Source organism: Telopea speciosissima, chromosome 9 (assembly GCF_018873765.1).
Source record: "Telopea speciosissima isolate NSW1024214 ecotype Mountain lineage chromosome 9, Tspe_v1, whole genome shotgun sequence".
Lineage (NCBI taxonomy): Eukaryota > Viridiplantae > Streptophyta > Magnoliopsida > Proteales > Proteaceae > Telopea > Telopea speciosissima.
Window position 1 is genome coordinate 5,306,232 of NC_057924.1, and position 26,345 is coordinate 5,332,576.

Here is a 26,345-nt window from a genome sequence, read left to right on the forward strand (position 1 = left end):
AGACCCCCTTTCCACATTGTCAAGCAATCTCTCTCCAAACAATGGCGTCCTCAGGGCTCCTTGGATACCTTCTTGATGGACAATGGATTCTTCCTCTTTAAGTTCTCCTCCCCTCTTGACAAGACCCGTGCCCTTGAGGGTGGTCCTTGGATGGTGGGAAAGAAGCCGATCTTTCTCCGCCAATGGCACACGAAGCTCCAGCTCCGTCGGGTGGACCTCTCCTCGATTCCCCTGTGGATTACTCTCCCTGGTTTGCCTTTACACTATTGGTGCTCGGATGGCCTCAGCTCTATCGGGTCTGTCTTGGGAAAGCTGTTGTTCTTTGATGTACGCACCATGCGCAAGGATCGGCTGGCCTACGCAAGGATTTGTGTCGAGGTTTCCGCTGAAGATACTCTGCTTTCCTTCATTACCGTGAGCGAGGGAGAGGATTACTCGTTTGAGCAGGAGGTTCACTACGATTGGAAACCTCCGCACTGCCTGGTCTGCAAAGTGTTTGGCCACGACTCCCATCTCTGTGCTTTGAAGGCTCAGCCCTCTGCGGTTGAGAATCAGGATATCGGCGAAACTAGAGTTCATTGTCAGCCCACTGGTACGATTGTGGTTGGAGATGCCTTGGCTCCTATAAGCTCCGGTTCGGAGATTCCTCTCGACGGCAAACCTTCGTCTCGTGGGAGATCCCGTACCAGGCCCCGACGCCGGAACCAGAGAGAGTGGAAGAAACTGCAGGTGCCCCATAAGGACCAGTCTCTGATGAAGCTCCCTGCTTGGACCGATGGGCAAAACAGGTTCAGTCTCCTGTCAACTGAAGAGGACTCTGACATGCCCACCTGCCCTGAGACTCTCCAGTTCGATGTTCTCCCTCGCAGCAGATCTCGCATGTCGGCTTCCCCCTCAGCAGATCTTTCCATTCCCAGCTCTGGCGATGCTCCCAATGCTCTGGCGAAGACGGCTCTGAGAAGTCTAGGTGAGGCTGCAGCTTTCCCCTCAGTTTCCTTCGCTCTGCACCCCGCTTCTTCCCCCTCTCTCGACACTGCGTTGAACTCTTCGTTGTCGACTTTTAATAGTCCCCCTGTTGCTGAGTCATCTATCCTGGTGGGTCCCTCCCCTTCAAAATCTCTTTTGGGCGTAATTAACGAGCCGCTTTTGAACCTGTCCTCTTCTGGTCCTAGCTTGACTAGACCTGGCCCTGGCCCTTTTGCTACTTTAAAGGGCAGTGATATTGGGTCGGGTCTCCCATACCCGACAGTGCTCCCCAACATCCAGCTTGACCCGTCTCCTTTTTTGCCCGGCAATTCTGTTCTTTCCAACTCTCAGGCCCCCCGCAAACTTTCTTCCCCTGTTTCGCCTGCTCCCCCTTTGGGTAGCTCCTACAAGCGCCGCCACCATAGTGAAACTCGATCCCAAGCTGCCCTGACTCGATACCTTGAGTCTTCGCTGCCTCTTCTCCCCCTCCCCAAATGATTTGTGGATTTATTTAGAATACACTTGGGCTTAACGCTCCCGCGAAGCAGTCTGCTGTGCGCTCTCGCATTCGCTCTTCTCATGCCAATTTTTGTTGCCTGTTGGAAACCCATATCAAAGAGCCCAACTCTCTAAAGGTTAGTTCCTCCATTGCTCCGAGCTGGTCTTTCCTTTCCAACTACCTCCATCACTCCAATGGTCGCATTTGGATCCTTTGGGACCCGAAAAAAATTTCTATTGCTCTCTCTTCTTGCTCTTCTCAGTTTATGCACACTAGTTTCACAGACAGTCTGGGAAATTTCTCTTTCCATTTCACTGTGGTTTATGCTCTGAATTGTCCCCTTAAAGGCATTCTCTTTGGGTGAACTCGGGTCCTTGGCCTCTCAAGTTGGTTCCCATCCATGGGGGCTTGGTGGCGACTTCAATCGCATTAGGTACAGTCATGAGAAGCGGGGAGGTGAGCAGCCGGACTTGGAAGCTTTGAACTCTTTTAATGATTGTCTGGAAGATATAGGTGTCAATGATCTCAGGTGGTCTGGCTTCCCCCTTACTTGGAGCAATAAAAGGGCAGGTCCTAACCGTATAGCTTGCAAACTGGATAGAGTTCTCGCCAATGAAGACTGGTTATCCTCCTTCCCCACCTCCCATGCTACTTTTGATAATCCGGGCATCTCTAATCACTCCCCCATCTCTCTTGAGATTCAGCCCTTCACCTCCTTTGGTCCCAAACCCTTCAAGTATTTTGATATGTGGTCCATTCATGAAACCTTTTTGCCTTTAATCCAAGAGGCTTGGAATAAGCCTGTTTTTTCATTCTCCACCCCCCTCCTAGCCTTCTCCAAGAAGCTTAAGAATGTTAAAGCTGCTCTCAAAGTTTGGAACAACACCACCTTCGGCAACATTTCTATCAAGTCTCTGAGTGTAAAGAACAACTTGCTTCAATTCAGACTCGGCTGCAATCTGATTCTCTAAATGAGTTCCTTGCTTTTGAAGAGAAAGAGGTTTCTGGGCAGCTGTCCTCTTTGCTGGCTAGAGAAGAAAGCTTCCTCAAACAAAAATCTAGAATCAAGTGGCTTGATTTGGGGGACTCTAATACAGCCTACTTCCACAGGTCGGTGAAAGCTAGAGTAAATGCTAATTCCATTGTGCAGCTGACCCATCCGGATGGCTCTACTGTCAACACTGTCAAAGACATTAAAGACCTGGCTGTTCAGCACTTCAAAGCCATCTTCTCCAGAACTCAAGGGGTCTCTGAGCTCATTCCAAACCACCTGATAAACAAGTTCATTGACCCAGCCTGCTATGCTTCCTTGAGTTCCATCCCCAATGAAGAGGAAATTGTCGGAGCTATTCATTCCCTCAAAGCCAATGGAGCTCCAGGCCCAGACGGGTTTAGCATGGGTTTCTTCACTACTGCCTGGGACATTATCAAGCACGATCTCATTGCAGCCATTAGAAGCTTTTTCTTCAATCCTGCTCAAATCAAAGGAGCAAATCACACCTTTTTATGTCTCATCCCGAAAAAGGAAGGTGCTACTGCCATGTCTGACTTCAGGTCTATCGCCCTGTGCAACCTGCTCTACAAGTTTATTGCCAAGATCCTTGCTAGTAGGCTCAAAAATGTTGTTGATCTTCTGGTTAGTGACAACCAAACAACGTTCATCCCTGGCAGGAACATCTCCGACAACATTCTTCTTTGTCATGACATTGTTCGAGGATTTGACAGGAAAAATCACTCTCCCTCTCTCCTTCTGAAGATTGACATCCACAAGGCTTTTGATTCTTTGAGGTGGGACTTCATCTCTCAGGTCATGACTAAGATGGGGTTTCCAACGATCTTCACCAACTGGATTTATGCCTGTATCTCCTCTCCAAAATTCTCAGTTTTGGTGAATGGCAGCCCAGCCGGCTTTTTTGGAGCTTCTGTGGGGATCAGACAAGGCTGCCCTCTCTCCCCATACTTGTTCACTTTAGCCTTGGAAATCCTCTCCAGAGAAATTCAGATTAGTACTGATCAGTAGCTTATTGCCCCTATGCCCAAGTGTAAAGCCCTCAAGCTTACTCATCTGGCCTTTGCTGATGACCTGATGATTTTTTCAAAGGCCTCCATCTCCTCCCTGGAGTCTATCCTATTATGTTTGCAGCACTTCAAAGAGCTCTCAAGTCTCCGCATCAACCCCGCTAAGTCTTTGATCTTTTTTACTGGGGTTCCTGAGTCTAGAAAAGCTGCCTTCCTTGATCAAGCTGGCTTCTCTGAAGGCAGGCTGCTGGTCAAGTACTTAGGGCTCCCCCTCATTCCAGCTAGGCTCACTGCCCATCACTGCAGCCCCATGCTAGATCTGATCCGGAAAAGACTTCAGCTTTGGAAAGGCAAGCTTCTCTCCTATGCAGGAAGATTGGTTCTTATTAAATCAGTTCTGGAGGCTTCGCACATCTACTGGTCGGGCTCCTTTGCCCTTCCCCAGTCCATTATCAAGTCCTTAGAAGCTCTCATGGCTTCTTTTCTCTGGAAGGGTTCAGATTCCTCTCGGTACCTTCATCCTCTCAGCTGGGCGGCAGTGTGCCTTCCAAAGAAAGAAGGAGGGTTAGGCATCAGAAGGATCAAAGAAGTTAATACAGCCGGCATCATTAAGCTTCTCTGGAAGGTTGCCTCAAAGAAGAAAAGCATTTGGGTGGATTGGATCTACTCCGGGCCTTTGCGCCAGAACTCCATTTGGACTGCCACTCTTTCTTCTAAAGCCTCTTGGGTCTGGCGCAAAATCCTCTCCTACCGCCAGCTGGTTCACCAGGCCATTCGCTCCCAGATTGGAGATGGAGGCTCTACTTTTCTTTGGCTGGACAATTGGCACCCGAGGGGAATTCTTCTTCACTTGGTCACCCCGAGAACCATCTATGCCTCAGGTCTCCATAGACTCTCCTTGGTGGCAGACATCCTTGATTCAGACGGCTGGACTCCCCCCCTACCCCTGCTCTTGCCACTTTTTGGAATGATCTCCCATCTATTTCCAGAAGGCAGAGGACAAGGGGAGATTGCGTTACTTGGTCAACAGACAAGCCATGTGTGTTTTCTTCCAAAGTGGCCTGAAACTACATTCGCTTAAAAGCCCCGGTGGTCCCCTGGTACAAGCTCAGTTGGTTCAAACACCACATCCCTCGGCACAGCTTCACTGCCTGGAGAATCTTCAACAATTGCCTCCCAACTCAGGCTTTTCTTCGCAGCCGGCAGATCCTTGTGTCTCCTACTTGTTGTCTTTGCTGGAACAATGATGAAGATCTGAATCACCTTTTCTTTGAGTGCCCCACCACCAAAGCTATCTGGAAAGGCATCCTCTTCAAGTGCTGGCCTACTCAGAGACGTATCCGGCCCTTTCCCAGAGAATGGCAGTGGATTGCCAAGTACTTTGCAGGCTCTTCCCTATGTGACTGTGTGGGCAGATTGGCTTTTTGTGCAATCCTAAACCACATTTGGATGGTAATGTAGTCCTAGGTAGGAGTAATCCCACTAGGAACCAGGGTAATAGGATCTCTTAAGTCTTAACAAGGCTGGCCGATTGGGACAGCTTAGGCTAATTAGGGCAGAATTAGGGTTATGGTTAGGGTTTCGACTTAGGGTTTTATTTGGTAATGATGTGTAGAATTTTATGAGTCTAATGGTATAAGTTGGATCAAATTTGGTTGAGGTTGGAATTCTAGGGTTTTGGGTAGGATGCCTTATGAAAATGGACTGTTTGTAAGATCTAGGGTTTAGGGGCAGATTTTAGGAAAGAGGTTTATAGGGTATTAATGGGCAGGTCTAGGGGGTTATTTTGGTATAAAGAAGTTAGGGTTTGGATGAGTTACAAAATTCTGCAATTTAGGGCAGAATTGGATTTAGGGTTTTAGGGTTCTAATGGATCTATGGATTAATGGAAGGGGTGATAATAGGAGTAGATGGAGCTTAGGTTAGAGGATTAGAAGAAGAAGGTTAAATGCTGAATTAATAAACTACTTACTTGAAAGATTAAATCTTCAATGGTAGCAGCTTTGAAGAACTAGAAGAAGGACCTCCCGATCTACAAGATGCAAGGAGTCGATCGGAGTCCACCAATCCCTTCACCTTGATATTACCCACAAGGTAGCCTTGATATTACTCACAAGGTTCACTCAACAAAGCAGAGCAACAGCTATGGCAACAAACAAAAGCTTTTTCATTAATCAAATTCGTCCTCAATGCTGGCCTCCCTTACAAACTTATATAGAAGACTCAAAAATAGACTTAGACACTAAAAAGGAATAGCCTAACCTTATCCCTAACCTATTAGGCAACTTAAACTGACTAGGAAACTCAAATAGACTCAAAATAGAGTCCTAATGACTTAAAACAACTTAAACTACTTAAAATAAAGAAGATTCCCTAGTAGCTAATAGGATATAAGAACCTCTTAGCCAATAGGATCACTTCACTTAAATTAGACCAATTGAACCAATTGGATGCAACCAATTTAAACCGGTTCAATTAAAAACACAAAATAAAAACTAAGTATTGGGCTAATCCCGTATGCAACCTATATACCCCTATTTCAGGCCCACTAAAGTGGCCTAATACATAGAAAACCCTTGGGAACAAAGGCCCAACATAGATATATCCCAACCCTATACTTATTCCCAATGAAACAAGCCCTATTTGATGATGAATCTGCATCAACTCTCCCCAACTTGAAAAAATTCGTCCTCGAATTTTGTAGTGATGAGGGGGAATCAACATGTGATCAGCAGCTTTGACTATCCCCAAACAGAATTTCGGTGAAGCGGGAACATTGGGGATAAAGTCTTCAATGCGTGGAGTGTTCTCTTCAAAGGACCATAGTGGCATAACAAACTCTTTGTGCTCGACCTCTTCAAGAACATCATCTTGGATGTCGATGATTTCTTGTGGAGTGTTGTCAATCACCACTTCATCTTCCATGTCCTCAGCCTTGTCTACTTTGCCCTCTTCAGTAGTTTCTTCTACCATTGTGTGTTGGACCTCCACATCAATTTGATGGCCGAGCTTCTCAACTATGATCTCAACTACTGGTGCAGCTTGGTCTACTTGAATTTCTTTAGCTATAGGTTCTTGAATCTCTTCAACACAAAACGCTTTAGTAGAATCTTTTGTTGGTGCATCTGCCATAGGTGAAACTTCAAACACAGTCGATGTCACTTGCATTTGAGTTGACATGTTCGGCAGTCCTTGTGGCTGTACAGTCAATGTGGTCACCTTTGGTTGTAATCCTTTTAGAGTAAACAAATGGTATAGACGTAGGACACACAAGTTGTTTTCCGGTTCAATCCAACCTTGTCGCTCGTCCAACCAATTGCAACCTACTGCAATAAAGCTCCTTGGAGATGGTACCGGCTTACACCAAGCACCATCATGATATGAAGAACACCCAAATTCAACACAGACTTTACCTGTAGGCTCGATGCAAATCTCTCCTGATTGGGACAACATATCCACCACGGATTGTGAAATAATGTTGTTACGTCTCCTCTCATCAACAACTAAGGTGGCTGTGCTCCCATTGGGTAGACGAACTTGGGTCTTGAAAACGAAGGGAGGTGGGTCTTTCAAGGCTTGGTTGGAGTTTCCCTCCGCCATAGCTCTGATACCAATTTAATGTAGTCCTAGGTAGGAGTAATCCCACTAGGAACCAGGGTAATAGGATCTCTTAACAAGGCTGGCCGATTGGGACAGCTTAGGCTAATTAGGGCAGAATTAGGGTTATGGTTAGGGTTTCGATGAGTTACAAAATTCTGCAATTTAGGGCAGAATTGTATTTAGGGTTTTAGGGTTCTAATGGATCTATGGATTAATGGAAGGGGTGATAATAGGAGTAGATGGAGCTTAGGTTAGAGGATTAGAAGAAGAAGGTTAAATGCTGAATTAATAAACTACTTACTTGAAAGATTAAATCTTCAATGGTAGCAGCTTTGAAGAACTAGAAGAAGGACCTCCCGATCTACAAGATGCAAGGAGTCGATCGGAGTCCACCAATCCCTTCACCTTGATATTACCCACAAGGTAGCCTTGATATTACTCACAAGGTTCACTCAACAAAGCAGAGCAACAGCTATGGCAACAAACAAAAGCTTTTTCATTAATCAAATTCGTCCTCAATGCTGGCCTCCCTTACAAACTTATATAGAAGACTCAAAAATAGACTTAGACACTAAAAAGGAATAGCCTAACCTTATCCCTAACCTATTAGGCAACTTAAACTGACTAGGAAACTCAAATAGACTCAAAATAGAGTCCTAATGACTTAAAACAACTTAAACTACTTAAAATAAAGAAGATTCCCTAGTAGCTAATAGGATATAAGAACCTCTTAGCCAATAGGATCACTTCACTTAAATTAGACCAATTGAACCAATTGGATGCAACCAATTTAAACCGGTTCAATTAAAAACACAAAATAAAAACTAAGTATTGGGCTAATCCCGTATGCAACCTATATACCCCTATTTCAGGCCCACTAAAGTGGCCTAATACATAGAAAACCCTTGGGAACAAAGGCCCAACATATATATATCCCAACCCTACACTTATTCCCAATGAAACAAGCCCTATTTGATGATGAATCTGCATCAGATGGAGCGCAATGTCAGGAAATGGACCTCCACCTCTAGATCTTACAGGCAGATTTGGGATTCCATCTCCTTCGAGATCTCTACAAAGATATCCTCTGTGGCTTCTTCCCAGTGCTTAGATACCCCTAGGAACAGGCTTATTGTTGATTTCTGGGGCCTTCATAATGTTTCTTTTGTTGCTTTGGACCACTCCAGCTAAGCTGGGGTTGGGCGTCCTTTTTTCTTTCTTTTCCCCTCTTGGGGCCTCCTGTTTCTTTCTTTTTTCTTCCTTTGGTAATGGATTTTTTATTCACCCAAAAAAAAAGATCACATAGAAATAGGAGGTAGAGTTTGATTTCAAGTTAGTTTGGGTTTTACATTCCAGTTAGGAGTGCCCATCGTAAAAATTTGGAATAGAAAAGAGAACGAAATGGGTGTTGTCGCACGACTGTGAAAGACCAGGTTGGTCATGATCTCCTTTCCTCCTCTTCTGTGTTTCCTTCCATCCTATTACATCGCAGGTATCACTCCCCTCCCCATAAATCTTTCTCATTCGATTCCTCACCTTTAGGGTGAGTTTTCTGAGGCGCTCTCTCCTTCCCCTTCTTCTGTTCTCTGTAGTTCCTTCCTCTCTTTTTTATTTTATTTTCTGCTATTATGTTTTCTCTTTTATTACCGAACCAACAGGACTGACAGAGATTTGGTCGATCTCCTAATTCTTTCTGTCCTAAATTTGGTGTGGTAATACCTACCCCTAGGGCGACCAAAGGCTAGAGTATTGGCCCCAAAATCCACCAGGAAATTTTCAGGAAGTGGTACTTACCTTCATGCGAAGTACCTGCCTTGCTACCAGTTGGATTCAACAGGGCTTCGAGTGGAGGATCATCTCCTAAAGTTTCCGGGCAATCGGATTTCCATCGATTGGGTTCTCAAAGATGTAATCGAAGGAACTCAGCACTGGATCTGTTATCAACCAGAGGTTGAAGACAACCTCGTCTTACTTTTTTCCTCCCCCCACAAGGTTCCCACTACTGCAGGTCTGGGAGGGACAAATGTATGCAACCTTACCCCCACTTCGTGGAGAGGCTGTTTCCATGTTTCGAACCTGCAACCTAATGGCAACAATAGAGCAACTTAACCGTTGCACCAAGGCTCGCCCACTAGCTAAATCAATTTTGTCCTTTAATTTTACTTTGCTCCTTCAATTTTGTCCTTGATTTACTAATCACCTTTATATCCCTCCCCCATTTAACTACCAACTTATCTTTTAAGATTCCACCTATTTACAGTTATGCCATTCTCTTATAAACTTCAAGATATTTACTGTTTTGCCACTAGCCTTTGATTTGAGTGTTCTCTTACTCGTCTGGGCCCATTGTGATTCCGAATTAGGTTTCCAAACCCCGAGATCGCCAGAGCTTAACCAAATTCTTTTACCAAGTAATGCTGGAGCCATGCATAGTCTAAGCCCACTCATTCATATTTAAGAACATTAAATAGCTGATACTACCCCTAAGGTTAGACATAAGGCCTGCTTCATTCAGAAAAATAACTGGGCATTTGAGAACTAATCAGACACTTCAAAGCAATATACAACTCAACTCAACTCAACCTTATCCCAACTAAATGGGATCGGCAACATAGATCTTTCTCCAATCAGCTCTATTCACAGACATTTTAATTTTGGGTGAATAAATAATATATTAAAATATTCAAAGACATACTTGTTACCAGTCCTAATTTATGTATGTCTTTCCTCACCACTTCTCATAAGGTCATTTTAGGCCTACCTTGGCTCTTTTAGCTCCTCTAATCTGAATCATATCAATGATCCTCATTCATGCATTCTAAGAACTCCCTTGTACATGTCCAAGCCAACCCAAATGCTATTTTCTCAAATCATTTATCGGAGCTACAACTAAATAAGCCATACTTTGTTTTATTCTTTATTTTTTCTTTTCTAGTTTTACCACTCATCCATCAAAACATCCTCATTTCAGCTGAATAATACCTCCTTTTATTCACTATTTCTTTAGTCCTTTGCCATCTCTTAAAACAATCTTTCTTGGTCTTAATGGCTGTGCTTGGACCTCATCGTTCCACCACCAAGTCTTCCTAGGGGCCTGATGACTACCCTCCGCTTCCCCTAGCACATCTTTGGCAGATACACGACATCATCTCGTTCCACATAGCATTGGTGTCTCCCTCAAAGTCCCACTTTTCTTGTTTGACCACATTATCAGTAAATGTCCTTAGGGACTCCCCTTTTAATCTCCACCACCTAATCTTAGGACACATAGGTTCCCTCCTCCTACATTTCTATGCACTGAGGCACCTATCCAAGACCACGAGTCTATGTTGGGTGGTAAGGCTCTCCCCAGGGATAACCTTACAGTCCTTGCACACCAATCTGTCTACCCTTCTTGTTAGAAAGAAATCTATTTGGCTGCGATGATTCCCACTTTTATAAGTAAACAAGTGCTCCTCTCTTTTTCAAAAAAAAAAAAGTGTTCACAATGGGAAGATCATAATTCTGTTCGATTTACTTAATCTGTTGGTTTAATTCTTATGAGATCTATACCATAATCTCAGTTTTAATTGGGGATTATAATTCTGCTGTTTGATTAACATTCTGATTTGTGAGTTGACTGATATACCCTTCTCCTAGTACTACTAGGATTCCTTTATATTTCCAGATCTACCAGTTGGATACATCTGAGATTTTAAGCGGACGGTTCCCCTTTCTAAAAATTGCTGGATTTTATCATATGAGTTTTCTCCTACTGTTGGATTTGTATTCTCAGTTTTCGATTCTGTTTTGGGTACTGATTCTAATCCTTTAATTCAGTATTACATTACCAGGCTATGCAGGCACTCAATGAAATCCAAATTCATTCCATTCTCAAAACCGAAACTAAAAATAAAGTTACAATCATGTATTTAAAGAAAATAATAAAAGACTCCTTACTTGACTCTAAAACTGAAACAAATTCTAAATTAAATTTTAAAACTAAAAATAGAGTTCCAAGCTAATTTGGACTCTCAATCCTACGTAGCTAACACAAATAAATAAATAAATAAACTTCAAATTACAAATGACCCCAATAAATAGAAAATATCCTAGACAGCCCTACTGAACCATAAAACCAGGTTTGGACTTACAGGTTTCCAAACCGAGTCAAGATGGTCCAACCATGAATGTGCACCTGCATTACTAAAAGCATGTTCTTCCATTCCACTCTTTCTAGGGACATATCATAAATTGCCAACTTAAAAGTATAAATCACCTTTCTTTCTTGCTTTTTTTTTTTTTGGGGTTGAGGGGGTGGCTGATAAGGATTTTCATTTTCACTTATGAGAGGAAGTCAAGGATTTTATTGAGGAAAACAACTGTAAGAACACACAAAGACTAGAGCCATTTCCTCCATTACTTTAACCTCAAATAGGACTTATTTTAATTTAAAAGACCAATAGCAATGGTTTGATCCAAGATTGATGATTGTGTTTCTTGGGAGTCTTCTGTATCAGTTATAATACAACGAATTGGGTTGGGGGGGTTCATAATGCCAAGCATTGTCAGCATTGCAGAATAATCAGCCTGTAGACTTTCATTGGATTTTTGTGCTAAAGACGTCTAAAACACAAAATTTAGCAATGTTATGAGATAATGATTCTGGGCAACACATGGTCATGTCCAGTTTTAAAGTGTCCAAGTAGCTTGATATCATCCAGAAGGGAAACGGTCTTGAGCCAAAATTTAGCAAAGGGCCTATTGACTAACAAAGTGGCTAGGGGCAAAGACAAGACTACAGAGCATTTTGATCCATTGCAGAAAGCCTGAAACCTTACTCCATATGGAGGGAGAAATAAAAAAGTAAAAGAAAAAAAAAGGAATGGGAATTTATAATATTCCAACAATATCATAGATTCCCATCCAGGAAGTCCAGGAAGAACAGCAGATGAGGCTATCACATCGAGGGTTTCTTTGAATCAAATTTGATCATGACAACCACTACTTGAGCTCCAAGGACTACTAATGACAAGATGAGTTGCTTTGTCGATGAATTACGTTTTAACAACTACAATAGGAAACCTAAAAGAACATGCCAGTACAATCTCTTTTTTTTTTTAATTCTTCTGTTTTCTCCTCTTGTCATCTTTCTTTGTGATTTTTTATATTCAATTTTATTTTCACTCTAGTTTCTTTTTTATCATCAATCAAGCAGGTTAAAGGGAGAGGGTTAAAAAGATGAACACATAGAGGCGGATAGAAGTTTTTGGGAAAGGATCATACTTCACATGTATGATCCGAAGCCTGCACAGAGAGATAGAATCTACATCTCACATAATATAGAGAAAGTAAAATATCCAAAAGATTAACCATTAATTAAAGGGGGAAAATACTGCATGACCAAATCAAGGATGCACTGGAAAAAATAACAGGAGTATAACATCTTGCGAAGTGTAACCACATAACAAATACTGAATGCTCAAACTAAAAGTGAAAAATAGAAACTTACAACTATATACAGTATTAACATAGAATGCATATTTCATCAACGTTTAATAGCTAGCTATTAGGCAAGACAATAAAATCAGCATGATACTGAATAGTGAATACCCTAGTCCTTCATATACTTGGCAGTTGGCATCTCAGCCATATTCAATTCAACCAAACAAAAAAAGGCTCAAAAGCTTCTCGAAGAGTTAAAATTAGCTGAAAATTAAGTAAAATGAAGAAAGGAACAAAGACGGAGGCAAGTCCTTACCAATTCAATCCAGTGAAAGAATGAATACCATCAATAAAGTACTGCAAGGCTGCAACAGGATAGAAAGAATCGGCAGCTGCAATAGCCACTTCGCTCACAACAGGAGCCTGGGTGACTGCCACTTCCACACCCTTCTCCGTGAGGACATCTGCAACATCACTCACATACTCGATCTTATCTGAACTTTCAGCAATAGCACTCGACATATGCCTACAAAACGAAGATCCTAGCCCTGGTGGGAGATAGAAGGAAGAACATCTTCTGTCTTGATGCAGAGCACCAAAACCAGCAGCTATACCACTTTGGCGGAAATGACCAATTGTAGGTCGCGATGAATTTGCAACAGAAGGCTGACTTTTGCCATCATCGTCATGAAGAATACAGCTAAAAGATGGGTGGAACCTTTTCCTGAGAGCGGTCACTTTGGTGGAGATGTTGCGGCTACAAGCCATCTAACTGAAAATGGCTGCTCAAAAAGTTGTAGATAAAAAGGATTGGAAAATGGCTCCACACTCTAGTTTTTAATAGATTTTAAAAACTCAAGAAGATCACACCTAGCAACAAAAAGAATAGTTAAATTTGTAACCTCTACATGACACTTACAGACAGTCGTAACAGAATGATTAAAAATTTAGCCTAAAACCCAATCAGAAAAGAAAACATATGAACAATCCATTGCTGAAAACACTCAATGATCATGAAATAATAAAAAAAAAATCATATTGGGATTATAATCAAATAAATGAAAGTTTCAATTGTTACCATCTTGAATAGCTAAATCTTACTATCAGTAAAAGAAGAAAAGTTCCAGTTCCCGAAATGCCACAGAGAAAGCTCAAGAAATCATAAATAGAACATCTAAAGAGATACTCATTTGAGACCATTTAAAATCTTCTTTCCTCCAAGAGCAAGAGAAAAAGAGAAGGGGTGGGGGGACCGGTCCTTCAAGTGGCAATCCCATTGAAAGAGAAGTCTGAGAAGCTTCACAAGCAATCTGAGCAGAATTCTTTGTCAGTTAAGATGACAAAAGTCCTTCAAATTTTTCTCCAAATTGTGACACATGTTTTTGAAATTTGAAAGTATTTTAACCACGAACCCAAATTCCTGCTCAGTTTTATCATTTGGATATTTGATGTGAATCTGAATCTTATGGAACAAGGCCAATCTGCCAAACCACAATTTTGGTCAACGCCATAACATCTAAGACACCTAAATGACAGGAACATTTAAGCATTAACCTTTCCTTCTCCACACCTTTTCTTCTCTTGTTTTTTTGGAGGGAGGGTGATGTCGATAGAAATAAAAACAAATTTGATCAACCAAATTTACACACCATGATATGCCCTAACTATCAATTCTACCCTCTTCCCCTTCCTACCCTCACTTCATCTCTCGCCACCATATGGCAATGGTGTCTCGACCACCCCAACCCAAATAACCACCTCAACTTCATTGTTTCTCCATGTTTTTTAAAAAAATCACCAACTTTGATATTTTGAGGAGAGCTGATGCGGTTTAGGGTCTCAACCATATATTCCAGTGTTTTACATATAACTTAATGCTTGAAACACTTTAACTTCAAACCCATAACAACTAACTGAACAGGACACCAGTGGGAAGTAGTACATCATAGCACTGCATATGCATCAACCAATTCAGTTCATCTTCCAACTGATTATTAATTGAAACTAAAATTGATCCATCTCCTCAAACATCAATATTATTTTCTCTCAAAACAACCACAACGAAAAAAGAAATAAAAGTTAAAAATGGATAAAATTTCAGCCTTTGCCAATATGATTGAAAGTTCCCCATGTTAGCCTTATAAAAAATCTTATGGCAAGCTACGGCAAAGCTCCCTTCATCACTCACTGTGCTCCCAACTTAACTATTAAAAAGGAGAAGAAAATTAAAACAGTTTAAGCTTGACCTGCTGATATATTAACGAGCAACTTCTAAGCATCATTCATAATTCAGAATAATATAAAGGATCAAATCTTTTTTTTTTTTTTTGGTAAACATAAAGGATCAAATCATTTGAATGGAATTTGGAACAGAAATAAAATGAACAAAGAGAGCATGAGAAAGACAGACAAATCCATACCTCCTTGCCGGAGATGAAACGCTGCACCAGAGTTGCAGTGTGAAGGAAGGAAAGGAGGGAGAGGCGGAAAGAGGGTTTATTAATGTCAATTAGGGGTTTACGGTTTACCGGTTTAGTACCTTAGATTCCTGTGTCGTGACTATGATGGCAGTTTGGCTACGCAAGAAAAAAAAAAAAATGGGGGGCAACATATCGCTCACTGGTCGTGCAGCGCCCGCATTAAGCGGGGGCCCATGAGTTTTATTTTCTTTTTTCTTTTTTCTTTTCTTTAAGTTTAAAGCAAATATAAATGAAAAAGGAAAAAATAAATAAGGGAGAATGTTTTCTATGCCGCAACGCAGGGTCTGCCCAAGCACATGGGCAGCCTGTGCAGGGGCAGGGTGGTCGTTGTGCCTGCTTACCCCCATGTGCTTGGGCACAGCCTGTGCTGCGGTACAGAGAACAACGCCCCCAATAAATAATAAGGGGGAAAAAACTTTAAAAGGCAATGTGGCCTTTGCGCCCAAAAATAGAGGGCGTACAATGACCATCCCTATTACCATGAACGGTAGAAATCCCACGCCTATTTGATGCTTCTGTACATGTTCTCATTGGCGCAAGTGTTGCACTGGCTTTTAGGGAATCCTCTCCCTAATAATATGTGAAATAGTTTTTTGTTCAGGAGTGTGGCCTACGCCAACACTAGCATGTGTCTATCTCTCTCCTCTTTAAAATAAGAAGGCAGAGATGTCTTTTCATATAGGGAGAAGAGAAATAGAGTAATGGGAGTGCTGGCATAGGCTACACTCGGAGACAAATTATTTTCCCATAATAATAATAATAATCATGAGATCTCTACTTGGTCGCATGGTCTCTACATAGGCGTCTAGGCCAATGGCAAAGCACACCTGGGTATCTACCCGAGGGCTGAGGCGTCATTTCACGGTGCCCCGTGAGAGGGCATAGAAAACACCACCAATTAGAGATATTTTTTTCCAAATTTATTATAAAGAAAGATTTCTAGTCCATCGACTTTTTTCCCTAAAGTTACTATAAAGAAAGATTTCTAGTGCATCGACCAAGCTAAGGGATTTCGTGGTTGTAGTATCTCAAATGGAAAAATTCCACCCCCTATTGAATGAATTGTCGATATTACCCTTCTTTTCTGTTTTTATTATTATTATTTTTTATTTTTTTTTAACAAACAAGGCAGCAAGCCCTTCAAGACAAAAGTTTCTTATAAATATTCATTTTTTTGTACTAAAGAATGTTCCTAATCTAGAGAAATTAATCCCGAGGTTTCCATAAAATGGAGATTGGGTGGATGGATGGATCTGGTTTTGCATCTAAAATTTCCAAAAGCTGAATGGATAAAGTGACTGGCCAAATTAATTTTGGAGCTCCAATTTAATCATATGGCCCAACTCGTTATTTGATTAATTTTGTCTTGACTAGTAGATCCTGAATTCCAATACATAGCCATATATATTCTTTTTGTTAGTTTATAGAAAAAAAATATATGGGAGAATATTCTCTGTGCCGGAGTTGCAGGCTGCGTCCAGACACATAAGGATGGGTGCAATGACCACCCTGCCCCCTTGAGTGGTAGGCCCATATGTCTGGACACAGCCAGCACTGCAGCACAGAGAACATGAGCCTTTTATATATTCTTCTTACAAGTTTTCAACCATAATAATAGAAAAGGCTAGAGTTAAAAATATTGTAGAACATTCAACAAACATTATTAAAAAATAACAAATAAAAACAAACATTACCCAAAAATAAAAATAGAATAACGTTCAACAATGTCTATGCCCGCATTGCAACGTGGTGAATCATTTTTTTCTTTCTTTTTTTCTTTTTTTACTTTTGTGATTGATCAAGTTAATGCATCAAAAAAATTTCTTTTTTTTGTGGGTCACAGGAAAAACATAATTAATGAAAAGAGAGACACTAAACGCATAGAATTATAATGGATGTGTTTGATTATCAGGTAAATCATTTGAACTCCCTTTTCAGCCCGCCCTACCTTGCCTCCTACCTGTCACCATCACTCTCCCAAAGAAATATAGAGAATTTGTTCTCAAAAATTGAACTATCGAATGTATTTCTTTTTTGTTTTTTTAAATATTTCAAATTGATTCAACCAAAGCAATTTCAGTTTTTTTACTGTTTCATGAAATCAATCCAAAATTAAAATAGAATCATACAAAATCTGGCCTTAGTATGCATACATAAAGCATAGTCAAATGGGCACACAATCTAATAAATATAATGTGAGACAAAGTTTACAATCCTTATTTATATTTAGGAGAAATGTTCTTTTCGTGGGACGCAGGGGCCATGCCCAGACATAGGGGGCATAAATGATTGGTGCACCCCCCGTGAATGGTAGAAATTCCGTTCCCAATGTGCTAGTGCTCAATTGCTGCCATGTACAGTGTGGCCCCTACGTCCCACGCAAAGAACATCCTCCCTTATATTTATTAATTTTTGCTATTTTAATCGATATAAAAAGTCAACAATAAATTTTTTTTGTACATAGCTCGAAATTCGGATAGTAATTACATGGGGAACAACTGATGATATAACCATCTGATAGCATAAAACAAACTAAAATGGTGTTGAATCACCTCAATAGTTTATTGAGCTGCCCATCTGGCCAAGGGGTGTCTACAAAAATGTAGTATAAGAGTAGAACATTGCATGGTAGGTATTATAATTTTTTTGGTTTTTTTGTTTTAGGTAAAAGGTTGAGTGCACAGTCATGTATGTGCACGATCATGCATCGTTAGATGGAGTTGAAGGGATGCATCTTAGATCTTAATCCTTCATCCCCATGCAACAGCTTAATTTGTACATGATCGTGCACCAAAACCTTCCCTTTTTTTAATAAGGAAAAAAAAATCCCAAATAAAGCATGGTTGAAAGATGTTCGAACTAAAATAATTTATTTGACATGTGGACAACTTATTTAGTCATTTCAATAATTGGACACATGGGGATGATCTAGATAGGCCATAAGAGCCTTTTTCAACCATTTGATCGACCATTTCCAAGGGTTTCCTTCCTTTTTTTTTTGATGATGCATTAGACAATATGTCCACCAAATTCGAGCCCATCAAATGTTGCCACATGGCCAAAGAACCCCTTTAGTTGAAATGCTTTCTAAATATGCTTCATTTGGAACCAGTCATCCCATTGTTATTTTTATTGCTAGTATTGCTATTACTAATGTTAGTAAAGCTTTCTTGGACAACAACCCAAATATCTACCATGTGTGGGTTCAAATTTTGTGAACAAGTAGGCCCTAAGGCTCGTTATTCATATTTACAATTTTAATCTAAATAGAGTTTGCCAAATGACAAATTTGAAATTTGAAAGTTCAAGGATATGGTATAGTGCCTAGTAACAAACGGAGGATTTTAGATGTGCGCATGGATAGACATGCCAATAAACAGGAGGATGTGTTATTGAAGTAGGCTTTGAATTCTTCCAAAAAATAAAAAAGTAGGCTCCAAAATTTTATATGTGGCTAATTTAAATTATGCACGTACTATCTCTTCAATAGTTAAATTTCTAACATCATCATTCTATGCGGTATGATAGATCTTTTTGGTAAGTTTATGTAATGGTATCAAAGCTCATCACAAACAGGCTGGGATGATAAAATTACAACCACTCTCCAGTCCAGTCCCAACCAAATCGAACCTTTATCAATTTGGGTTCATGTAGGAAATAAAAAAAAAACAAGGATTTCCCCAGTAATATCTTTACGTATACATGTAAAACAGAGTAGACCGTACCTGATAGTTGATTGATTGTAAATTGATAACGAAAAATCAATAAGAACTAGACCAAAAGTGAAACTAGCCGAAAATTAAAATTTTGGTTTCAGATTGGCATAATACCGACCAAAATCGATTTAGTCCAACTGAAACTGAACCAAACCAAACCAACCGATCGACACCCTTATAAGGGGAGACATTGAAATGATTTTTTGCGAAATTATTATTATTATTATTTAATTTTATTAGAGGCTATTAGGTTATTGAATATTCAACATTAGAGAGCCGACTGAATCGTACAAATCAGGCAGAGGTGGTGTGGCACTTGCCTTGTCAACTTACGTTTCCCTTATTCCGCTGGCCATTGCATACCATCTCGACTTACTTTTTGGAAGAAGGTGTTCGTCTTCTACCAGGTAGACAAAGCTTCGTTAAGGATCTGCTGGCTAATTTCAGAAGTTTTAGATTTTAATTTCCATTATCTAATCTCTTGTCCTCATTTCCAGCACTGTTCTCTTGATATTGATTTTCCCTGAAATTTTCAACTTTTGTTTCATCACTTTCCTATTTTTGGACTCCTCCCTCACAGAAGCGAAAGCTTCACATTAGAATGATGAATCAGTTTTCTAATGCCAAACTTGGGATAACTGATAGATCGAAAACGTCTGGATGGTGGCTTTCATTTGATTAATTTTGTAAATTTCCTGCTCAGTGAATCCGATATATAGCTTTTTGAGTTTCAAAATGTTCTTATATAATGAATAGGTCAGTTGCGTGGGAACAAGAAAGAGATGTGGGGGATTATAAGGCGGAGAGTCGCTGGCGGAGGATCTTCTGCTTCAGTAGACTCTAAGCTTTACACTATTTGTTGTTTGTCTCTGCTATTTTTCATGTTTATGTGCTTCCAATTCGATAAATGTATTTATTTTATCTCTAGCTTATCCTGTGTTTTTTCTCAGCTTTTGGATCGGTCACTACAAAGGATTCGTCCCGCAGTGTCTACAGAAAGAAGTTATTCAACAGCAGGCAAAGAGGTATTTTCGTTCCCCCCCCCCCCGCTCTTTCTTTCTGTGTGTGCGAGCGCCCGCGCGTGTGGGGATGTATTGCTGGTTGGTTATAGTTCATTGAATTCAGGAAAGGTTACTGTGCGGTATTGCTGGTTGGTTGTTTTTGTGAGAGTCAAAATCGCATATTTGTTTGAAATTTAAAAACAAAGATGGTTTGATGGCCAACTGTTAGTGTTAAAAGGCATAGCAAATTGATTTTTTTTTTTAATTAAAATCAATGAAACATCTTCAAGGTCCAAGGTTGTCCAGCGTCCTCTACATGCTAGTGTAACTTTACTTCAAGGACGGATTTCACCTTTTCTGATTGAATATTTCGAGGATTTTTTCTATTAGCGACTTTCATTTTTTTGGGGGAAGAAGGGATTCAAAGAACTCTTATGTGATAGATATTTGTGCAAGCTTTAGGATATACACAAAAAATGGGAGACACTTGGATATGGGTTGTGGCGTTAGAATCCGGGATGGACTCTATCTGTTGGATTTGATGAACCTCAAATAATTAGGATTTTGGGAATTTTGTGGACTATACAAATACAACAAAATTTCCTTATTCTTAATTGTTTTAAATCAAATTTATGCTGTACTAGTAATTATCAATTTATTTACTTGACTGGGAATGCACTGTGAACATTTTTCTTTCCTTCCCTTTCCTGTGGTTTGATCCAACTGATTACTAACTTCAGGGTCATTTTCTTCATTCGTTCAATCACTACTTCCAATTATATTTTGAATATCTTACTTTTTAAAACACTTTTTGCTCTGCTGTCTTTATTTAGAGAAGTTTCTTAGTTCTTACTCCTTATATTTATGAGCACATGTACAGGCCTTTCTTATTGGAAGAGGATCTAATCATGTCCGGAACTTTAGTCACCATATTTTTCTAGGTAATTTTGTTATCTGGGTATTGCACTACTTGCTGATTGGGAGGAACAAATGATATACATGTATTTTGGTTTATATTCTTGGCAACTAATTCCTTTAATTTCATGTTATTACAGGTGGTACAGTTAGTTCAAAGCATATAAGGTTAGTTCTTTCTTCTAATCTTGTGGATATCAAGATCCTAAATATGCTACCTCCAACACTTATCCTAATTGTGGAAGGGTCTCAGAGTCTTCTGAAAGCATCTAATAAAAAAAGAAAGGGAGGGGGGTGTGAAGGAAAAAAGTGAAAAAGAAAAGAGAGAAACAGAAATTCATTCATATGCAATTGCTACTGTTCCTTGGACTTTATGCTTAGATTTTCCCCTGGGAATATGCAGAGAAATTTCTGTATTCACTCAGACAGATTCTCCCATCCGAGTGTGGAGCAGGTCATTCTCTTCAGACAGTGGCGGTACGTGTTTCATGTGTGCCATTAAGAAGATTTTTTCTGGGGATCTTCCTTTCTCAAAGCAGCTTAACTTTAAATGCTCTATTGGTGTGCTTTAGATGACTTGGTTGATGCTGTTGTCCCTTTTATGGGTGAATCTATCACGGATGGCACATTGGCAAAGTTTTTGAAGAGTATGTTGTGTTATTCTTTGTCTTTATTTTTGGTTCAAGTTTGTGTACATGCAAAACATCATACAATTTGATTTTTGGGAATCTATGTTGGGTGCAGACCCTGGTGATATTGTACAAATTGATGAGCCAATTGCCCAAGTCGAAACTGATAAGGTACTTCTTGTGAATCTTTATATATATAGCTCAAATATTGATCCTGGTTGTCAGGACTGAATGTTTATTCTTGAGTTGTGTTTTCTCAATTAGGTGACTATTGATGTCGCCAGTCCCGAAGCGGGAGTTATTCAGAAGGTATAATCTCATCGAACTGCAAATTTATTGCAAGTTAAGTAACGTTTCCCTGCTTCCTTTTGGAGTGCAGATAAGATTCTGAATTGGTGGTGTTGGTGTCTATTGAATTGTTGGTAGTTTGTAGCCAAAGAAGGAGATACTGTGGAACCAGGAACCAAGATTGCCGTCATTTCAAAGTCTGGTGAAGGTGTTACACCTGCTGTTCCATCTGAGAAGGAGAAACCAGAAAAGGAAGCTCCTCAGCCATCTCATCCTGCAGAGAAGGACAGTGTTGATAAACAAAAGCCGAAAGCAGAATCTGCTCCTGTGCAGGAGAAATCTAAAGCACCGTCCACACCACCACCCAAAGCCTCAGCTACAGAACCTCAGCTTCCTCCCAAGGAAAGGGAAAGACGAGTGAGTCGCACGTCTTTCTTATTTATCCATTGAGAAGTTTTATATTGAACTTATGGTTTATGATTATGAGGATGCTATGACAAAGAAATCCAGTTTGTGCTGCGTCCATAATAGTTATGGAACTCATGATTGCAGGTTCCTATGACAAGGCTTAGAAAGCGGGTTGCGACTCGTTTGAAAGACTCTCAGAACACATTTGCGATGTTGAGCACATTCAATGAAGTTGATATGTAAGTTTGAGTCGAAAGTTCTCTTTATTTGCCGACAATGTCGACTGATCATGTCTCCATTTCCACAAACCGGTGTTATTTTTTAGACCAATTAGGCTTTATTGGATGCTTAATTTGGCTGTATATATTGGAACTAAGTCAAATGCATGTTTTGACATTGATTGCCATGATATTGGTCAATGTCGTGTATGGCACCTAGTCTTTCCATATTGGTAGTAAGGTAATAAGGTTTCATTGACATTTCTCTTGCATCACATGGTTGTGTTCTGTATGATGCAGGACCAACTTGATGAAGCTGCGTTCTGATTATAAAGATGCCTTTGTGGAAAAGCATGGAGTGAAGCTGGGATTTATGTCAGGATTTGTGAAAGTATGTACTAAATCATACTTGATGAATTTCACATTCCACGGACAGAATGTAGATACACACCGACACATGTATTTAGGGGTGCAACAGGGCCGATTTTTTGAAAACTAAGGCCCAACCCAAGGTCCTCAAGGGTCAGTCCAAGTCTGGCCTGACCCTAGGTCTGGTTGAGATATTTCAGCCCAGGCCTGGCCCTACCGAGCTTAGGGCGAGTCAGATTTGGCCCCTATTTTATCCTACCAACCTTTTTTGATAGGTAGGCCCCAAGGAGAGTGAACTCATGACCTCTTAATTAGTTAATTGAGTGTTGGTCCTTGCCAACTAAGCTATTCACTTGGTAGGTAAGCCCCAAAGAGAGTGAACCCATGACCTCTTAATTGTAAAGTGTTGGTCCTTGCCAACTAAGCTATTCACTTGGAGTTAATAACCAGTTTTGAAAATATCCATTATCTCTCTCTTATTTGTAGACTCCCATTTCCTTGGTTTCGTTGGATTTAAATAGCAACAATACGATTCCCAACCAGATTATATATACAGGCAGGGCTGGGCTGGATCGGGCTCAACCCAAGGTCTGGCCCGACCCTAGCTCGGGCCTAGGAATTTCAACTCTGGCCTGTCTTTCGGGCTGGAAAGCACAACCCAAACCCTACCGTGCCCGTGGCAGGCTTCGGGCGGCTCGGGCTCACCGGACCAAACTTGTACCCCTACATGTATTGTTTGGTTCTGAAATGATTATTATTTTCTTTCAGGCTGCTGTTAGTGGGCTCCAGAATCAGCCAATAATCAATGCGGTTATTGATGGGGATGACATCATTTATAGGGATTATATTGATATCAGTATTGCTGTTGGTACTCCTAAGGTTTGTCAGTGCCATCTTAAGTTAAATAGCAGAGCAGACATTTAATTAAAAGTGTTTACTTTTATACTGCATTTACTATATTATCTTGTTCATGACTTCCTACACCCCTTCCCTCTCCCCCCCTCAAGGAAAAAGCTGCAAAAGAAAAGAGGGAGGCAGTTAGGGTGGAGGAACGTGATTCCATCTTCTTATGTGGGTCCAGTCTCAGGGCATTAGTCATGCCATAGACCTATGTTTGCATAACCATCTTCATCTGTTTCCTTAGGTCCTTAACTGCTAAATCTCTTCAGAAAAATGGATATGTTTCCAAAGCTGTTGAGAAACATTTCTTCACTCATTAGCTTTTGTTCTTGGTCAGAGAATTATGGGTCCATTAAGAGTTGCCTAAATGTAAATTCATCATGGATTTTGGTCTTGTTCAAGAAATTATACCATTAGTGACATTAATGGCCAGTCTTATTTGGAAACAGAATGCTTTCGGAAAGGGGAAGCTGTAGTTCTGGGTAGAAGTTAATGAAAACTTCAAAAGTAACAAGTAGTCTATGAAAGCAAAGGGGTCAGTCTGATTCAGAGCTTAGTAATGCCAATTTTGAGAATTCCATATGGGATTTTAAATGCTCAATTATTAATTGTTTGCTTCAATGGTGGTCTTATTAGATGCATGGTTTTGAATGTTTGTGATAATTTTCTAGTCTCTATGTTAACCTTAATATTACCTATCAGGAGCTGCCTTCTATTTTCAAGCAAACTTATCCCCCCTTCCTTCTTACATTTTTGGGTACCTTTCTCTTGCAAAGTCTTGTTATTTTTCTATTTAAAAAAAAGGGGGAAAGTTTTTGGTTATCCTTTTTGTGTTGTTCAGATTACATTGCTTAATGAACATTTTTTCTTCCCCATTTCAATTATCTGACCTTTTAGCGAAAACAAATTTTTCAGCAAAACTCAGTTATGCGATTTTTTGAAGGTGAAAAGCTGATGATGAAGGGGATTTAACTAACTCTACAAAAATATAAATCATATGACGCTAAATGGTCCAAAATGATACTCTAATTGCCCCCACTTGCCAAATGTGCTGCCATTCGATTTGACACCCATGAGAATTTGATATGCCTCGTGGATGTCAATGTCCTAGCTACTCTAGTCAAATGAAAGAGCTATTTTCAATTGTTCACATATTTTGCACGGACAAGGGAAAAATGAACAATTGAACATCCCGTTGAAAGGAATACAAGCCATTGTTTCAAGGGGGGCTATTAATTTATCGAAGGCTGCATTACCACCTAGTAATAAGTGGCTTGGGGTTCCACTCTCATCTAGTAACCGTGATATTAGGCCAAGATATTGGTGTCTAGGGGCTGTGTCCTGCTAGGGTCCATGGATACCTAGTGCACATGAGAGAACCAAAATATTGGTCAGAAGTGTGATTCCTTTTTTTTAGAAGTGGGGGGTGGGTGATGGTGGTGGTGTTAGGAAACATTAAAGTGTTGAGCTGATGTTTATACATTGAAGTTTTTGGTTAATCTTTTGCGCTTTTGATACCTTTACTGGAGACTGGATTGGACACCACTGATCTTGAGATGGGTTGGTTGATCTGTCATGATCCTGGCTGATGTTGCACCGGATATCAGTGGTATCTGTCAGGATCAGGTCGACCAATATTGTCCGGTCCAAAGTCAGGTCAACGAATGCCCTTGTTTTAATTGCCAAGTTTTAAAACCTTGCTTTCTAATAAGCAAATAATGTTGAAGCTTATCTGCCCCTTTCTTGTTCCTTATCCCAAACCTCTTTTGAGTGCTTCTTGCTATTTCATGGAACAGAGGTTCCGAATAGAGATGAACCTATAGTCTCTTGATTTAGGCAAATGTTAATATTCTACAAACTTTATACGACAATTACACGTCCATATTTTTTTTCAGTTGGGGATTTATTGTTTTGACCAACTTAATTTTTCATATCTGGAACAATTATGGTGTTGGTCAGTCCTACAATGGACACATTTTTTGAGTTTATTGCCTGAACACATTTCTTCCTGCTTCTCCTTGTCGAGACAGTTTCTATGGCTTGTATTATTCTGTTTGGTCTGTATTACTTACACCAAGTTGCATGTGTTCCTTCTAGGGTCTCGTTGTTCCAGTTATCCGCAATGCAGAAAAAATGAACTTTGCTGATATAGAGAAGGAAATTAACACTCTTGCAAAGAAGGCTACTGATGGCTCCATATCAATTGATGAGATGGCTGGAGGTTCATTTACAATATCAAATGGTGGTGTCTATGGTAGCCTGTTAAGCACGCCCATCATAAACCCACCACAGGTACAGCATCATTACTTTGGCTCAACATAGAGTCTCTGGATTTCTTTTGTTCTTATGTGAACCCATGAAATAATTTACTAATAACCTGTTCAAGACTTATATAAATGGGGCTATTATGCATGGTTGAATACAAGGGATGCTATACCAATTGTGTTCCCACTTGTTTCATTGGAATTCCATTGATGATCTATATAGAATCTCACAACTTGACTACTTTTGGCAGTCGGCTATTCTGGGTATGCACTCAATAGTGAACCGCCCCATGGTAGTGAATGGAAATGTTGTTCCTCGGCCAATGATGTACATTGCTCTGACATATGATCATAGGCTGATTGATGGAAGGGAGGCAGTTTACTTCTTACGCCGTATAAAGGATGTTGTTGAGGATCCACGCAGGCTGCTTCTTGACATATGAAAGCATTCCGATTGCTAAATTCTGGATTAGGTGACTTTCTGAATGATCAGATTTTGGTGTATTTTGATTCTGTTGAACCGGAATAAATCCATGTTAGGAGCTTAAAATTTTGTAGGCTTCCTCTTGTTGATTCACATCTTAAGCAAGTTTTACAATTGTGGTCGACAATGATGAGTTTGCAAGGAGAGAGTAACTTGCACATTACA

At 40.3% G+C, this 26,345-nt stretch overlaps 2 protein-coding genes across 5 annotated transcripts in view; one reads left to right on the plus strand and one right to left on the minus strand.

The window, feature by feature from the left end:
• Positions 1–15,067, minus strand: part of LOC122640987 (mitochondrial inner membrane protein OXA1-like) — a 36,805-nt gene extending 21,738 nt beyond the window's left edge. Inside the window, exons 1-3 of one of the 3 annotated variants that reach the window (XM_043834295.1) lie at positions 15,038–15,067; positions 14,926–15,001; positions 12,825–13,290 (exon numbers count right to left, since the gene is read on the minus strand). In XM_043834295.1, the coding sequence (XP_043690230.1) occupies positions 12,825–13,276 (452 nt within the window). In that variant the 5' untranslated portion in view covers positions 13,277–13,290; positions 14,926–15,001; positions 15,038–15,067. Of the gene's footprint in view, positions 1–12,824; positions 13,294–14,925; positions 15,003–15,037 lie in introns of those variants that run through there. The other 2 variants (XM_043834296.1, XM_043834293.1) reach the window with 2 other exon arrangements.
• A 3,969-nt stretch (positions 15,068–19,036) lies between these two features.
• LOC122639651 (dihydrolipoyllysine-residue succinyltransferase component of 2-oxoglutarate dehydrogenase complex 2, mitochondrial-like) lies at positions 19,037–26,345 on the plus strand. 2 transcript variants are annotated; one of them, XM_043832529.1, is made up of 15 exons: positions 19,037–19,111; positions 19,461–19,537; positions 19,655–19,729; positions 20,586–20,646; positions 20,761–20,788; positions 21,024–21,094; positions 21,193–21,267; positions 21,365–21,420; positions 21,514–21,558; positions 21,676–21,954; positions 22,090–22,184; positions 22,464–22,554; positions 23,301–23,411; positions 25,530–25,724; positions 25,948–26,345. In XM_043832529.1, the coding sequence occupies exons 2-15, from the start codon at positions 19,487–19,489 to the stop codon at positions 26,137–26,139; spliced, it is 1,425 nt and encodes a 474-aa protein (XP_043688464.1). In that variant the 5' UTR covers positions 19,037–19,111; positions 19,461–19,486; the 3' UTR covers positions 26,140–26,345. The 2 variants fall into 2 exon arrangements, with proteins under 2 accessions (XP_043688464.1, XP_043688465.1); XM_043832530.1 differs by lacking the exons at positions 19,037–19,111; positions 19,461–19,537; positions 19,655–19,729; positions 20,586–20,646; positions 20,761–20,788 and having other exon boundaries at positions 21,072–21,088; positions 21,191–21,267.